Genomic DNA, 18171 nt, shown 5'->3' with positions numbered 1-18171 from the left:
CCTGAAACTCCTGTTTGTCCACATGCATCACCTCATCAATGAGTACCGTCCTCACCAGGCCAGGGAGACGCTTCGGGTCATGATGGAGGTTCAGAAGAGACAGAGGTTGGAGACGGCTGAGCGTTTCCAGAAGCATCTGGAGCGGGTGGTGGAGATGATTCAAGGGTGTCTTGTTTCGCTGCCTGATGATTTGCCACAACCTAACAGCTCCAGCGCGGGAGAGGCTGGTGGCACGGGGTCAGCTGGAGCCTCAAGACTGAAAACAGAGCCTATGGATGTAGATGTGACGGGTGTTAGCTGCATGGTTGCACAAACGGACAAGAACGCGTCTTGTAATAAGGACAAAGTGTGGGACAAGGATGCTGCAATGTGCAGTATTATTGATGAGATGACATGAGCTGTCTAAGGAATGTATTGTGTTTTTATTGTTATTCAGGACATGCCCGTTCTTCAACTTTGTTACGAAACTCGACATTGGCAGACCGCAAACACATACAGACATTTTTACTATTTAACACGGTGGTCTGCTCACACAGTCATTGAAGTAGAGCTGTATGTGTGAAATAATAAAGATCTGGTCTTTTCATTTTCATATCACTCACTGCTTTTTTGTGTTGTTTTCACATAAATAAAACAGACTCATTCAAACCACATTATAAGCCACATGATAATGATAAAGGAAGGAAAAAGCTAGTTAAACAGCTGAGTAATAACCTGCTCTGCAGACAATGTTGTGTTATGTGATTTAGACTCTGTGTCACGTATACATGATGCAGATTGGTTGGAGGAAATGCAAACTTATACAACCTTTACTGCACTTATGCAATCTTGTGTAAGTGCACTTTAGTCTAACCAGTGACACAGATTTTAACCAAATGGACATTTGTATCATTGGTTGGTAATTACAATGCCTCTGTATTTGCAGTGTCATCCTATTATGCTTTAAGTCTTTACTCACCAGCATGCCACTGAACATGTGTTCGACATACACGAGTCCATAAATACAGCAAGTATACGAAGATTTATGAAGGGTTTGCGAAGGTAATGATTATGTAGAAGTCGTAGACAATTTGAGATAAATGTTTAAGAAATATTAACACAATGTTATTCCTCAGGGTTTATAATGTTATCAGTTATCTCGGGAAGGGACTGCATTCAACATCTAAAGCAAAACCCTTTTCTACGTGCGGCAAATGTTAAATTACACAAAGAAAAGTCAAGAAAGCAATTATCAAAGCACAAATATTGAACACCCATATATCCATGATGACAGAGTTTGCTTTGTAAGACTCTGTCATTGAATTAGTGCGCGAGATTCCCTGTTATGAAACGCGGCATTCGCTGTTTCACAACAGGGTGGAACGCTGAGCGGGGGAGCCAATGGGAAGCACCACCTCGCGTCACGTGTTTTTTTATTTATGTAATGTAATGGTGTCAGTGGCGAACACAGCATTATCTGCGGTCTAAACACACGAGAAAGATGTTGGTCTAGCGAACTTAAAAACAGGAAAATAGAGATCCATCGGTCGCTTTTTATTTTGTCCTTGCACTGCGTTGATGGAGTTCAGAAGAGTCAGCAAAGCAACGCTGATCGGACTGAAGCGGAGTGAACCGATTCATCATACTACACACAAGGGAAAACTCTACTCTCACAACAAAGACTGAGATATGATTGACAGCAGATAATCATACATATTAAATCTATTGTCACATATAAATGTAAGTTGGAGAGGGAATCCTAAAGCATGCTCTTAGTCTTGGCACACTCGGCTCAATTTCGCAGAAACTGCCATCGGCCTTTGGAAGCTTATAAAAGCAGTGATCATGAAATGAGATAGGACAGAGCTGTTAAACTACCCGTGTCGTTTAACTTTTTATGCATGCCACATTTCACGCTCAAGAATCGAGCTCTTTAACTTTTGACAAAGGGCATCAGCTGTTCAACTTTCAGGAAGAAGCTGTCACCGGATGAAAGAGTCCATCATGGATCTGCTGGAGTGTCCGATCTGTCTGTTCCTCATGTGCGAGCCCGTGACCATGAGCTGCGGTCACTCGTTCTGCAGGAGATGCATGGGCGCTTTCCTGCCCTCGCGATGCCCCACCTGCAAAGAACGACTGAAACAGAGAGATGCGAAAAACATCAAAAACAACGTGTTACTGTTCAGCGTCATTGAGAAATGTTGCCCAGAAGAGACTAAGATGAAGTGTCACATTCAGGAGAAGCTGAAAACCAGCGAGTTTACAGAAGCGCTTCGTATTGCGGACGAAGGGATCGAGATGGGTAAGTTAAGGATGCAAACTCCGTCTACCTTATGCAACCACGTTGGTGTTTATTGTGTAACACGGTTTAGTGTTCCGTATGGGTTATGACATCTGAACATGCAGATGCTCGGACTATGGCTGTCTCAAAACTAGGGCTATGAATGGAGCTCGATTCGATAATTATTTCTATTAAACACCGTTTTTTAATTATTATTACAGCAACCGAATTATTTTATGTTTAGTTGCTTTAAGGCGCTTGCGTCCAAACCACAGAGATACATACGCGCGAGTGTAGTCGAAAGAATCAATCTTGAGAACCGATTCTTTTTTTGTGAATCAAAACATACATTACGATTCGGAATACCGACCTATGAGTGTGATTACAGAATTAACCGGAGTCACTTACCCACCCGCAAGTTATTACTAACGTTATGTCTGGCTTAAAATAAACCAAAACTGTTACTGTTACATGTTGTACGTAAGTCTCGCGAGACTTTAATCAGTGTTAATTATTGTTTTTTCACATGACAAAATTAATGAAATGTTATTTTTTTTTGTTCTTATATATATATATATATTTTATTTATAGTTAGGATGAATGAATCCACTGCGTTTATACCACCTATAAAAAGTAAACCCACTTTTTGCAAGAATTGAAAATATGGTGCATAATAGAATGATCGGTAACACGGAAGGTGCCTAGGTTGTGCAGACTAGATAGGAAGCTCACTAGATTTTATACAGCATATTGTAACCTTTCTTTTTCTTGCTGTACAGGATATTTGTAACTCATAATAATAGCCGGCTCTTGCTTTTTATAGGACATGTATGCAGTGACAGCACACCTCATTCTGCTGAAGTAGGCCAATGAGTTTGTGAACCTCATATTCACTAATGAAAAAGGAATACATTGAATGCAATTAAAAATCTCCAGAAGTATGATGATTTGAATTAAATGAGGATAAAATGTACAAGGATCTGTAAATAGAATATCAATCATGTCAGTTCAGGACATCACTGTGGAAAATGCATCATAGAGATTATGCAATTAAATGGTTAGTTCACCCTAAAATGAAAATTCTGTCATCATTTACTCTCCCTCATGTCGTTCCAAACACGAAAGACTTCATTCATCTTTGGAACACAAATGAAGTTGATGAAATCTGAGTGATTTCTTTCCCTCCATTGACAGCTACACAACTACCACTTTGACGCTTCAAAAAGGTCATACTGAGATTGTAAAACTAATCTATATGACTTGAGCGGTTTAGTCCAAATTTTCTGAAGAGACACGATCGCTTTATTTGTTGAACAGAATTGATTTATTTTCATTCACATATAAACATTCATCAACTAACGCATCAGTTGTGGTAAACGGAAGCGCAAGCATGCTTGCTTGATGTGCGAAACAATGAGGTTCATTCTTGTGTGACGCAGCACGTCTGAGCTTCTTCAAGAACCCATGAAGTTTGTTCTCGTGCGTCAAGCAAAGATGGTTGAGATTCTGTTTATGTTCGCTGATCAATATTTATATGTGAATAAAAGCCTAAATTCAATCAGTTCATTATATAAAGCGATCGTGTCTCTTCAGAAAATTTAGACTAAACCGCTTAGGATTTGATTTACAATCTCTTTATGAACTTTTCGAAGCATCAGGTTTGCGTAGCTGTCACAGAAATGGGGACAGAAATCTTTGATTTTATTAAAAATATTTTCATTTGTGTTTCTATGAACGAAAGTCTTACGGGTTTGGAATGACATTAGGGTGAGTAAACGATTCATTATTTTCTAATTTTTGATCATTTTGATCATTTCATTTAACATTTAATATACTAAATGCATGTTTAGAATCAGATCAGCCTATAAACACAGGTAGGCTGAGATAATGAAAGCCGTATGCAGCAGGAGTTTGAAATCTGTTGTTTCTAGAAATATTTGCCCTAGATTGCAGCATAAAATTCATTTTAACACAGCGTGGGTTAGTTGAAGACTGTTAGAGATTGTCTTTGTGATCCACCTACTCACACACTTTAGAGCGGAGAGCTGTGCTTGTTGAAAGCAACAGTGATTTCATAATCTCAGGTCTCCTAAAGGGTTAATGAATACCAGTGAAAATGGGTTAAAACATGTTGTGAGAGGCTGATGTCACTAACAAGGGTAAATAAAGCCATGAAAGAATCTCTAGGGCACACATTGGTGAAATAACAAGGTCCCTTGCATATACAATATACACAAAGGAGATATTACAGAACATATTATAAGATGCATGAAAGTGGTTGTGCAGAATCCTGTGCAATTAATGTATCTCCGACACAATGAGCTATAGTGCACTATAGTGTAGTTTGGTAGTATTGTAAGGCTCTTCTCTTTTAGATATAGCATGACTTTTAACATCAACAGTACCATTTGTCTTTTAGTGAATTAAACGTATCATTTTACGGCCACTGAATGAATGCAGTTATCTGTCTAGTAACATAAACCCTCCCAGGCAAAACTCAGATGTCTGTCAACTCTTTGAATCCAATTAGAGGCAGTTTCCTGTACGCTCAGCGTTCTGCCCCACATAATCTTTCCCTCTTGTGTAACCGAGAATCCTATAACATAATCTGGGTTGTAACAGCCTGGTTATTTCATCGGTCTGTGTGCACATATATAAATGCAACCTGAATTTATGCAATAATTTGAAGTTTTGGATTTCCGATCAATGTCAGATCAGATTAATCTCTAAATACGCTCACCCACCCCTTCCTTTGTTTATCTTATAGCAGGCGAACTCCATTCGTTGTATTTGATATTTATGCATTACACAGTTTCTTTTCCTTATTTTTTGCATTATGCTATTAGATGGTCATCTCATGCCATCCAAGTGGTGCAGATGTAAGATGTGCACTAAAACACAATGTTCCCTAGAGGTGGGAGGAAAGCTTATGCAGAGTGCTGCTGTTCAGAGATTAAAGATGTCCTTTTAGGTTTCTCTCTTTTTGTTTATGCACATTTAAAAAAAAAAAAAACTCCATAAAAGCCACATATCTATGTCTGAAATGAGACTGAGGATCATACTGTCCATCTCTTCATGCATCTACAGTCCCGGATGATGTGAGTCTGAAAGTGTGGCGGGCCGAGGCTTGCATGGGCCTCCGTCGATTTTCTGATGCCCTCCGTGACCTGGATGACCTGTGCTGTGTGCGACCCAATTGGACTGAGGTGAGGGCCATCTTTGCTGACTGTACTGGTTATTTATATGTTGTCTAGGGACAAGACTTTGATTACTGTTTAGGAATGGTGTTGACAGATGAGTTATATTCTGCATTCTTAAAATCTGTATCAATTTATTATACATATTTATTATTCTGCATACTCACGCCAGATTTCTAAAATGTCTGTGCAGTCTCATGTTTTGGTTTTGCGGAAATGACTGACACAGTTTCATAGTTATATCATCTCTGTTGGTATGGACAGTGGTTTGGCATTATTCCCACGGCAGTTTACTGGCATACACTGCCGTTCAAAGTTAATCTTTAATAATACTCTTATAATTTATCACTTTTTTTCAGCAAAAAGGCATTAAATTGATCAAAAGTGACAGTAAATGCATTTATAACATTACCAAAAGAATTCTATTTCTTTATTTTTTTTATTTTTTACTAGACATTCATCAAAGAATCCTGAAAAAATGATCATGGTTTCCAAAAAATATTAGGCAGCACAACTGTATTCATCATTGACAATAATAAGAAAATATTTCTTGAGCAGAAAATCAGCATATTAAAATAATTTCTGAAGGATTATGTGACACTGAAAACTGGAGTTATGATGCTGAAAATTCAGCTTTGTCATCATATTTAAAATATATTAAAATAGAAAACTATTTAAAACTGTAATAATATTTCAAAATATTACTATTATTGTTTTTACTGTATTCTTGATCAAATGATGCAGCCTTGGTGAGCATAAGACAATCATCATTAAAAAATCTTCCTGACCTAAAACATTTCAAATGTAGTGTTTGATTATGTTTTGATTATATATTATGTAAAATGGGGGAGATTTACTTTTATTCCCGAGGACTTTTTCTAAATTATATTTAATAAATTGAATAGGAATATTTGTGTTAATAATTTGTGTGTAAATTCTGTGTTTTTAGGGGTTCTTTCGTAAAGGGAATGTTCTTCTTGAAATGGGCAGACAGACTGAAGCCCTCATCCAGTTCTACCACTGCCTGAAGCAGCAGCCTGACTTTGCCCCTGCCAAAAACCAGATTAAGAAGGTGGGTCTTTCAGAACGTTTCCAGAAGTTTGATGAACAGTTCACTTTTCTGGAGAGAGTCAGAACCAAAACATCCAAATATGGAGCACGTTTTGCATGAATAAAATGTTTTACATGATATGCAGATCTTGGAAGCAGAGGGAATGCCTGTACCGGAAGAAGTTCCACGGATCCTGCATGTTGTGTCGGAGTACTTGCAAGATCCCTGTCCCATCACCAGCTCTGTTAGCCCCTCGTGCACAGATAGTCAGCGCTACACGCACAACAGTGCTGAAGGTCAAAGTGATGCCGGGCAGGTGAGGTGTGCGCACAGCACATATGTGACCCTGGACCACAAAACCAGTCACAAGGGTCAATTTAAATTGAGATTTATACACCATATACAGGCTGAATAAATGAGCTTTCCATTGATGTATGGTTTGTTAGGATTGGACAATATTTGACTGAGATACAACTATTGAAAATCTGGAATCTGAGGGTGCAAAAAAATCTAAACATTGAGAAAATCGCCTTTAATGTTGTCCATTTATGGTCGCGATTGTGCTGCATCAATTTACAAAATATCTTCATGCAACATGATCTTTACTTAATATCCTAATGATTTTTGGCATAAAAGAAAAATCGCTAATTGTGACCCATACAATGTATTATTGGCTATTGCCACAAATATACTCGTGCGACATGTGACTGGTTTTGTGGTCCAGGGTCACATTTGCTCTTGTGTAACATTGGTAATGTGAGCAACTAAAATATTAAACTAAAAGATCTGATATAGTTGTGATTGTGATGTTTTCTTAAAGATTCTTTTTTTTTCTTCATGAAAATAGACTTTGATGCTGATATGGCAATAAAAATAAATTCATTTGTGATGTGAGCTATATGGGAAAGTTTTTGCTCACTCTCAAGGTCTTTCCTGTTCTGTCCTAGAATGCAACTAAAGTGAAGCACGGCACCAGCGGCGAGTGCTGCCTGAGCCTGTGTCAGGCCGTGTCCTTCCTCCCCACTGCTGAGGATGATGAGGAAATGATGATGAAGAGAGAGGAGAAACAGAACGGAGGTAAAGATATCTTACTGACTGCTTATGGAAACAAATGTAATGCATTCACATTTATATATGCAGAAATAATTAAAACATTGTTTTTGTATTAAATATAATTGAATAATATTTTCAAAGTTTAGTTTTTAAATAGATAGTTCCAGTCCAGAATGCTGAAAAGTAGTTAGTTGCTTTGCTTCATACAATTTTAATTAATTGTCACTTGATGATGATTATTAATCATCATTAATCTCATACTTTTTTTTAAACTACGCATTAAGTAAGGAATACATAATAATGTGAGTAGGTGTTGGTTATAGCAAATTGTGTGAGACTGGTTTGACACTTTGGCCATAATTATGTTCATAACATAGCACATTAGCCAAGCTATATATACAGTATAACACATCCTCGAGTGACCTATTGCATATGTGTACAAAAATCTAATAATATGTCATTACTTTGGGTTATGTAAGTTCTTTATTCATTAGTTCATAGAAGTTCACTGTTCAACCCAGGTAAACATAATGGGTTATATATTCATATTATTATTAAATATTATTATTCATATAAATATTATTTCATTTTACTTCATAAGCAGTTACTTTGTTTAGACATGATTAGACAACTAATCAGAATGACATTCATTCAAAGTTTCTGTTGGTTGTTTGGTTCTTTAGGTGTGTGCAGTGTGGGCAGAGAGTCCTGCCTCAGCGTTCTGACGGTGACTGATTTTGAGTGCCCTCTCTGCATCAGGTCAGTGGAGATTTATAGTGTGTCCTTTTTCACTGACCTTATACCCTGCTATATACCCTTGCATTTTCTTGAACTTTGACATAGTATTTAAATGTTAGATTACAGCTGGCACTTGCTTAATTGATGACACAACATATTCTTTAATACTTTAACGAGTGTAATTCAAAATTGGGAAATGTCATGACACTGTTGTATTTTGGTTTTGTGGTCATATCAGTGTATTGTAAGTTACTATGGAGCTGTTAAATGCTTGATTCTGAATGGTTTACAAACGTTCTAAGGTGTGCAATTACAAAAAAGGGAAACGTACAGCTAAAGTTGTTCCAGGCAGGTCTTACATTTTACATTTAGTCATTTAGCAGATGCTTTTGTCCAAAGCGACTTGCAATTTAGGACTAAATTAAGCGAGTCATCATGAAGAGGCAGAAACAACGCAAGTGCTCAAAATACGAAGTTCAGGCATTGTTCAGAGTAGCATAAGCCCGATAAGGGAGGATTAAAGGAAAGAAATAATACATTATTTATTTTTATGAGGTTAAGTGCTCACGGAAGATATGAGTTTTCAGTTGTCTTTTGAATGTTGTCAGGGATTCTGCAATCCGGATGAAGGTGAGGAGAGCATTCCACCAGCATGGAACCGTTAATGAGAATGTCTTCACTATATTATATGTCCATATCACTTCATCAAATGATTTCAGAGGTCCTTACAGCCTACAACAGCAAAATAACAAAAACCTACAAAGACATTGACCAAGCAAATCGATATAACAAACAATAATATAAAAATGACAAACTATATCCATGTTTTCACCATGGAATTACCTTTTATTTTCTATGGATGCATATATGCATTTTCTCTTTCTCCTGCTCTCTCTCCCATACAAACACACACACACACACACACACACACACACACACACACACACACACACACACACACACACACACACACACACACACACACACACACACACACACACACACACACACACACACACACACACACACACACAACTTGTTGTCAGTGCTGCCCTGCGTCTTTATCAGTAAAATAGTTTTGCAACTGAAAAGCTATATGATATTTTTTCAGTTTCTAAGTTGCGTGACTGTTTTTGAAGCAGTTAAACTTACATCTTCTTCACTATTAGTTAGACGCTGCTTGCGATGAGATGCATAAGAAATTAGTGTTTAAAGGATAAGAATCTGACATATGTCTTGAAATTAAACATAGAACAATGTTTTGAGGCGTGGTAACTGTAATGTAAGGCGAATATATTGACTCCGGGTTGTTGAATTATTTGAAAAATAATGTACAAAATAATGCACTTCACTACTTTTTGTGATAATTAAGCACCATGTTGTCAATTATTCCTTATCAATTGTTATTATCAATTGATATATTTCTGCAAAGTGATCCTCTTCTTAATGAAATGGGATAAAACCAGATTAAAACCAGATACAAATTTCTATCTGTCTTAATGAGGATTTTAAGTCTTTTATTCCAGAAGACTGTTGTGCATAAACAGATGTGTTTATTAACTTCCCACCTCTTATCTGTGCTCAATGGATCAATGATCACTATCATGATCAATGGATTAAAGGTTATTCTATGAGCCGGTGACAACACCCTGTGGACACACGTTCTGCAAGAACTGCATCGAGAGAAGTCTGGATCACAATCTCCGCTGTCCACTCTGCAAACAACCACTGCAGGAGGTAAAGTATCTATTTCATAAAGTAAATAAACAAAAGTAAAACCATAATCATATGACAAATCATATTACATAGCAGTATAAGTCTCACCACATTACTTCCTATTCGCAGTATTTTAAGAACAGGAAGTACAACCCCACAGTGCTGCTGCAGGAGATTATTTGCCGCCTCTTCCCCCAGCAGTTGGCAGAGAGGAAACAGGTGCACGAGGCAGAGATGGAAGAGCTCTCAAAGTGAGTGCCCCTCTCAGTGATAACAAAAAAAAAGTGCTCCTGCCTATTTATTGCAAAGGAGTTTCTATGAATGGAATGTCCCATGATGCTGAGGTCTGGAAGAGCTCCAGTATCTGCAAAATGTATAAAATGGTGTCTAAAAGTCTTCACACAATATCAAACGTCTTCCGTGCCATCTTTCAATTGACCATCTTTTATCTCCAGTTTGACCAAGGACATCCCAATCTTTGTGTGCACGGTGGCGTACCCTGGCATCCCTTGCCCGCTGCACATCTTTGAGCCTCGCTACCGTCTGATGATGCGCAGATGTATGGAGACGGGCACCAAAAAGTTTGGCATGTGCAGCTATGAGCATGGCAAAGGGTATACAAATAAAATATTATGCAGCTAACATCTGTCATTTAAGGTTATGCTAGCTTCCGCACTTACTGGTTTTAAGAAACTTAATTTAGCCTTATTATTTATTTGCCCTTATTAATTCTCAAATTATTTACATACAGTCATGTGAAAAATAAAGGACACCCTTTAGAATTTTATGGTTTTACGTTTCATAAAAATCATCTGGTTGTTCGCTGGTCTTAATATTAGGTAAATACAACCTCAGATGAACAATAACACATGACTTATTACACCATGTCATTATTTATTTAACAAAAGCCATATATATATACAGTGTATATATATATATATATATACATATATATATATATATATATATATATATATATATATATATATATATTACAGTGTTTTGATACTAGAATTTTCTGTCACAGCTTTGCAGATTATGGCTGCATGTTGGATATTTTGGAACTTGAATTGCTTCCCGATGGTCGCTCCTATGTGGATACAGTGGGAGGAAGTCGCTTCCGAGTGCTCAGGAGAGGACAGAGAGATGGCTACCAAACTGCTGATATTGAGTACCTGGAGGACCATAAGGTCAGAGGTTACAGATTACAGAGGTTAGGTTACAGAAATCCAAGAAAAAGGCACATTCGAAGAACTCTTTAATGCAATACAGCATTATTAAAGCACAAAAGACTATAGGGCAAATATGAAAAAATTAAACCTTATAACCAGATAATACAAGAATCATGTAAATGAAATTGCTCTCATGGGGCGGTCCCACTGAAACGTTCTAGAATTCTGTCTAATCTATTTAGTAACTATGGTGATTTCAGTTAGTTTAGTCAAATCTTAACTTAAACGTACAGTATGGCATTTTTCTCCACTAGGGGTCGCTAACCTATTTACAATAACAAAGGCGTAGATTGATGACGCAACATTTGCTAAGAATTATGGATCTTGTTGTCAACGTCAAGCCGACTGATCTAATAATGTTTATGGATGACTGAATACATCGATGCTTTTATCATGACTGTGATATGAAGCAGTTCGGGATTGCTAAGAGACAGCTTTCAGCTCCAAACTCTAGCACCCAGTCCCGTGGATATAAAAGGAATATGGACATTTCATTCTACCGAACTACACGCAGAATTACTACTCACAGGTCAGTTTATTAGACAAATTAAACTTGTGAGGTAACGCAGCGCTGTTTCACTTGGTCTAACATTACACTAGCACACTAAACTGCATTTGAATGTGTTGAAATGTATGTGTTAGTTTGTCTGTATGAGACTAGCAGTAAACTAGATCAACATTAGAATAACATACAGATCATATTCTAACATTTTATCCTTGTTGAACTATATAACATTGATTAGTTTTATGTAAATGTGCTCACCTGTTTAATAAAGTACATGTAGGAGCGGTCGAAGTCTCGGACGTGGAGCTCTCGTTTATATACTGTCTATGGGAGCTCTCGGCATCTCGAAAACACCGCGCTGATATTGATTCTCGTTTTAGTTCTCCTTTTTTATCCAAAGTCTGCTTGCCATGGTCCATAATGTTTGAACGAAACAACAACAGCGTGCAAATAGACATTGCGAACTACAAAGTTGTCCGCGTCAGTCGGTTTGGTTACTATCAGACGGCTCTGGTTCATAGCTCTGGTTGCCATAGCAGTATGAGCGGAAACCAGGGACAACGCGGATATGACGCCATTGGCGGCGACAAAACGGAAATGAAGAAACGGCACGTTTCTTGAATTAAATTACAAATTTCTCCTGGTTTGAAAGTTGTTGGAAACAGTCGGGATAATGTAAGTACACAACTAAAAAAAAAAAAAAACATATATATAGTGATTTTTGCCATTTTTAAAGCAAAAAAGTTACATATTGTGCCTTTAAGGCTTGAGATAGGAAGCATCTTTAATACAGCCCTTGATGTACTTCTCATTTTAAAGGTTACAGTCTCTTGTCACAATAGAAATCTGGCACATGTTTATCTGAAATGTTTCCTAATGGCACACTTGCATTCTATAATGTATGTTAGTATTTAAACTAAAGTGCTGCCTACGTGAGCCTCCGGGATATTATTCTACCATAGCAAACTGTGGCAGTAGCAAGCTCTTTTTGTCATTTTATTATATTCTGTCATTTTAATAACTGTCAATCACAATTAGTTTTAATATATTATATATTATTAACTATAGTAAACATGCATTTCAGTATCATATTAAAATACAATGATCTGAATGCCTGCATAAAGGAGGATCGTTTTAATACTCCTGTGACCTGTTGTGGGACACTTCTTTGAGATTGAAATTTGTGCAGAAGTTTCTCACGCTTTCTATACACTGCACTGCATAGGAAGTTGTGGTGCCCACTGAGGTTATATGTGGAAGTGATCATGATTGTTGTGATCACTCAGATAGTGCAGTGACACCAAGATGATTGTCACTATAACAATAATCATAATCACTATAACAATAAGCCATTTGGCTGCCGCAGTTATTTTCATTAAATTGCATCCGGTTGAGCTCACATACTAGGGCAGAATACTGTCATTTCACGGTTTAACACAGTCATTTCAACAGGTTCAGGTTGGTTCTGACTCTGGCAATTAAATGTTTATTAATGAAACGTTTAAGGCAAGTAGAGCCACGCAACAGTGTGGTGTTTTTTGTTCAGTTATCATTATTAGTGAATAAGGTTGGACTTTTTAATCTTCTAGTCGTTTTCCCAATGTGTCTCAACCACCTAAATAAGGTGTCATGTTCGAACATTAAATGAAAAGCTTGCATAAAAGATTCATGAGGGGGTTATTACCACTATCACAAGCCTGAGACTGTTTGCATGATAGATTGCTTATAATGGCTGTAAATGTGAAACCTTTTGTTAGCACTGCAAATTTAATATCAAGTAAATACTTAATATTAATTAGCGTTAATTGCAAGTGTATTCATCAAACAGCTTGTGATTATCTGCCTGTTAGTCAACAAATTCAAGCTCCTTTCTAACTCATCTTCATTAGGATTTCACAAGCATTGTTTTATCATCAGGTTGAAGAAATCATTTAAATAAGAGGAAAACTTCTACTTGTTTGCGTTTAGGTCGAAGGCGGCGAGCTTGAATTACTGCAGCTTCTCCATGACAGCGTGTATCAGCAGGCGAGAGAGTGGTACCATCGTCTGAACAGCCGCATTCAGGAGCAGATCAGCCGGCAGTACGGCATCATGCCCGAGAAAGAGGACAACATTCAGGTCAGAGCATGCTGAAAAACCACAGATCTTGCGTTTTAATAGTAACTTTCTAACGAGAATGAATGTTTTTGTGCGTTGCAGGCGTCTGCTAATGGACCGGCCTGGTGCTGGTGGCTGCTGTCAGTGCTGCAGTTAGATCCAGCCTATCAGACCACCGTTCTGTCTTTGACTTCCCTGAAGGATAGACTGGGTCATCTACGCATTGTACTAGAATACTTCTCGCAGAGCTAGGACAGAGACACATTAAATGCCAATATTGCTGATCTCATCACATGCATGCCCCACGGAAGAAGGTTTTTTTTTTTTTTTTTTTTTTCACATTTTTTTTTCTCCTTATAATCCATACACAAGATAGTGTGCTTGGATTATACAACGGACAGCTATGATATAGGTTGGTTGAAAATAAGATCACTTGTTCCAGTGGCTGTACAACTATTGAATTAGTCATTGAACTAATTCCTACTTAGTAAAGCACCAAAGAATTAAGGACTCGTTCTACACAGAACAGCTGTTTATTGGTTCACGCTGTTCGCTTCATTAAACATCATCAGAGAGGATGCCAAATGTTGCAGCTAGTTTTGTTGACATACATTTGAGATGTTTCCAGTAATGCTGCGCCCTGGCCAGGATTTATTTTGAATGTGTAGCTCACATTTGTGGCCGAGAGGGAAACTGTTGGCCCAAGGTTCTGATGACTGAATAGGAGCTCATTGATTATGCATGAATGAAATGCTTATGACTACAGACTCAAAATCACAATTCCGGCCGTACGTTTTAGTAGAATCAGAAATAATATTATGAGGAGTTACATTAATATTGCTATACTAATGACAGAGAATACACTTCCTTTCTTTTTTCCCCATGAATGAAAGCTGCTAGTTGTGCTTGTTTCATTTTTTTGTATTAAATCTGTTGCAAGCTTGCTGGCTTAACACTAAGGAGGAGAGGAAAAGAGGAAAGAATTCTAGCAGTCTGTAGTATTTCTGTTTGAAAGAAATAAATACTTTTATTTAGCAAGAATGCTCAAAATCGATCAAAAGTGACAGTTTTATAGTTAAACATTAATGATGTTACTAAAGAAAATGTGAGTTTTCAACAACAACATAATAATAAAGCTTTGCCATCACAGGAATAAATTACATTTTAAAAATATTCAAAAGGAAAACAGATATTTTAATTTTAATGATAATTTACAGTATTATTGTGTTTACTATATTTTTAATCAAATACATGTAGCCTTGATGAGACTATAAAAAATTAAAAACATTAAAAATCTTACCAGCCACAAATTTTTGAACAGTAGCGTATACAATTCTCAATCAAACGGCAGTTTCAAACTTGCCATGGGCACCAGGGCCGTTGTGGGAGGTGTTGTGAATGTTTTAGCCATCTGGTCGATCAGTACAGCTCTCCAAACCTCTTTGTGTCAGTCATATTGGATTATTTGTGTGTGCGCTTGTGCCTTGTGTTAGGCCTTAATCTAGCTTCAGATATTTAGTTAAGGAGGACTGTGACATTTAATTTCCTTATTTTTTTTCTTCTGTTTTAGTGCCACATTCTGAGGAATGTTAAAACTGCAAAGTTATATGTGATGTAACACTTAAATGGGCTTAAAACTTACCTTTTTTTACTTTGGTGAATGTGCCATTGTTTTATTTTTATTTTTTTATTATTGCTGGAAGTCCAACAAGGGTAAAAATGCACCAACCTGCAGTCAATTTTTGCACATTTTTCAGATTTTATCTGTTGTGCACTGCTCTGAAGATTACTGTCAATTTTCTATATTGAAAACCAGTTATTAACAGGTGGGTGCTTGGCTTTCGACCCTGTTTTGAATGCAGTATGCGTAAACGTACAGAAACGGTGTCTTGTTTGAGGAACTATAAATCTGGGTACTTTTGGAGGAACGATTTTTAGGGCTCGTCTATTAGGTACAGAAAGGTTCTTAAACTGAGATTGAAAGAGGTTCTCTCGAGACCGCAATGAATCAGAGAGACACATATAAGGGATTCAAATCAGAATAGGATTTTATTTTAATTTGCTTTAGTAATTTAAATAATAGAAACGTTACTGATTGTTGCATCTGGTGTGTTTTTTCATGTCTAAGGTGCCCTCTTGTCTCAGGATTAAGGACTTGAAAATCACTTACAAATGCTTTCAGAACTGTTGCTTCATCTGTAGTGTGACTCAGTTACGTGCTATCGAGTCTGACAATGTCAAATGTTCACCCTTCTGTTTATTACTAGTGTATGTGAAAGTGGCAGATCCTGTGGTGTTGCTTTGGGATAGTACACGTGCAATGTGTGACTTTATTCTTCACTAATAGTCTCAAAAAAAGGAGAAGGACTCTCCTGTAAACCTCAAATCAGTTGAAGAGCTATACAAAAAGTCTTTGGTTTTATAGATTAGTCCAATCAAATCAAATTTAATAATCAAGATTATATCCATTGTTTTGTTAAGAAATTGGTCGAGAAGCAAAACATTTCTGTCAATGGCAAATAATGATTGCTTGTTTGTTTTTAAATGATCCATGGATAGTATTTTGTTTTCTTTCTTTCTTTTTTGTCACTAATTCTATTATTGTCATATATTGATGTGTTTGGAATTAAAGCAGCCTTTGCCAGAGTATTTTATAATTTGTAATCCCTGGTGTAAACTAGGGGCCTGTATCAGTGATTTTCTTTTGAGAGATTTGTTGTATAACTCAAGGAGTTATACGATATGCATTATACTACAATAAATGTAACATGAAAATCATTCAAAATATCATTGCTTTTCTGTCATTGGAAATTGCTAAATCAAATTAATAATATAAATAAAACATTAAAATCAAACCTATTTATTTATAGTTTATAGTTGGTAATAGTTGTATTACCAAGCATCCACTAGATGGCGTCATACAATCACATGATTGGCACCAGATTGTCTGATGTATTAGCATCTATCAGCGTCTTCCATTTCTTACCGTAAAAGAGTAAAGATGTTAGTTTTTCCCCCTTTCCAAACAGACTGGTCTATCATATTTTGCTATTTACTAATTTCGCTAATATTTTGCTAATTTTTTCTTTCTTTTTTTTTCAATAAAGGTCAATATGGGACTATTGTTATTTTGTATGCATGGACAAAATATCTTTACATCAAGATTTCACTTGTTAATGTTAGTAAATGCATTAAAGGGATAGTTCACTCAAAAATGAAAATCCTGTCATTTACTCCCAGTCTCCCCCTCAAGTTGTTCCAAACCTGTATGAATTTCTTTCTTCTGCTGAACACAAAAGACGATATGTCGACAGAAGAAAGAAATTCATACAGGTTTGGAACAATCTGAGGGTGAGTAAATGATGACATAATTTTCATTTTTGGGTGAACTATCCCTTTAAGGGTAACCTGCATAGGACATCTGCGTGTGCTGATGAAATCCCCATTGTGTTGTTTAAACTGTTGAAGTGCTGTGTCAAAATGATGCCAATTAATTTGGGATGAAATCAATGCAATTTTCACAAAGCCAGTCTGTCACCAATCTGTTCTGTTTAGTTTCGTTTTCATGGACATTCAGTTTGTTTTCATTTGTCACGTGTCTTCTTTGTTCAGATTCCCGCCGCCCATGTCTCCTTGGTTTTGGTTACCGTTATCATTGGTTCATATGTGTCAGTTGTAGTGATTAATTATCCTCGTTTGTATTCCTCCTTAAGTTGTTTCTTCACCTGCACTCTTGTCTGGTTTGTGTTAGCAGTTACACCAGTTCGTCTTTAGTTTTATTAAATTACGTTGATAATTTGAGGCTGTCTTCAGTCCTTCATCATCATCATCTTAATCTTGTGACACAGTCAGAGATGGAGAGTTTTGATTGAAGAGATGATGCAGGCCCGTCACCGCCGGTCAAACAAATACCCCGTGTTGCCATGGCAACCATTGCATGATAGATAAGAGACAAAATAAAACTTTTAAGTAGCTAGTTAATTGAAAATAAACTTTTCAAGTGCAGGCACAAACTCTTTTGTTTGTTTACAGTCTGTGAGCCGCAGTGTCAAATGCAAATACTTCAGAGAGATAAATGGTGAATGCATGAGATGATACCAAATATGTCTGTTTGTCTCCCTCTCTTGGTTCTCTTTGTAGGGATTATGGAGCGTCTAAGGGGTGGCAGAGCTTGGACTGATAAAGCAGCCTTGTTCCACACTAACCTAATCCCCCTGTGTCAATACACTGATAAAGCTTCAAATGCTGTGTGCAAAAGAGTTAAGGTAAACATATCAGAGCCTTGGTACTTGAGTCTCAGGGTGCGTTTGGTAATAATAAGA

General features: G+C 37.0%; 2 protein-coding genes across 2 annotated transcripts in view; both read left to right on the top strand.

Moving 5' to 3' along the window:
- The window catches only part of med7 (mediator complex subunit 7), a 1822-nt gene extending 835 nt beyond the window's left edge, over positions 1-987 (top strand). Inside the window, exon 2 of the mRNA XM_081382763.1 lies at positions 1-987. This exon is cut by the window's left edge and continues 341 nt beyond it. Coding sequence (XP_081238889.1) covers positions 1-397 — 397 coding nt within the window. The 3' untranslated portion in view covers positions 398-987.
- A 387-nt stretch (positions 988-1374) lies between these two features.
- Positions 1375-16630, top strand: lonrf4 (LON peptidase N-terminal domain and ring finger 4). The gene is made up of 12 exons (XM_081382762.1): positions 1375-2281; positions 5348-5466; positions 6407-6529; positions 6654-6824; positions 7456-7585; positions 8245-8320; positions 9922-10036; positions 10145-10266; positions 10471-10629; positions 11043-11205; positions 13721-13870; positions 13952-16630. Exons 1-12 carry the CDS (start codon positions 1969-1971, stop codon positions 14099-14101), a joined length of 1791 nt encoding a protein of 596 aa, XP_081238888.1. The 5' UTR covers positions 1375-1968; the 3' UTR covers positions 14102-16630.
- Positions 16631-18171: the final 1541 nt, after the last annotated feature.

This window comes from Scardinius erythrophthalmus (genome assembly GCF_964197995.2).
Source record: "Scardinius erythrophthalmus genome assembly, chromosome: 13".
Classification (NCBI taxonomy): domain Eukaryota; kingdom Metazoa; phylum Chordata; class Actinopteri; order Cypriniformes; family Leuciscidae; genus Scardinius; species Scardinius erythrophthalmus.
This window is presented reverse-complemented; position numbering and strand designations above follow the sequence as displayed.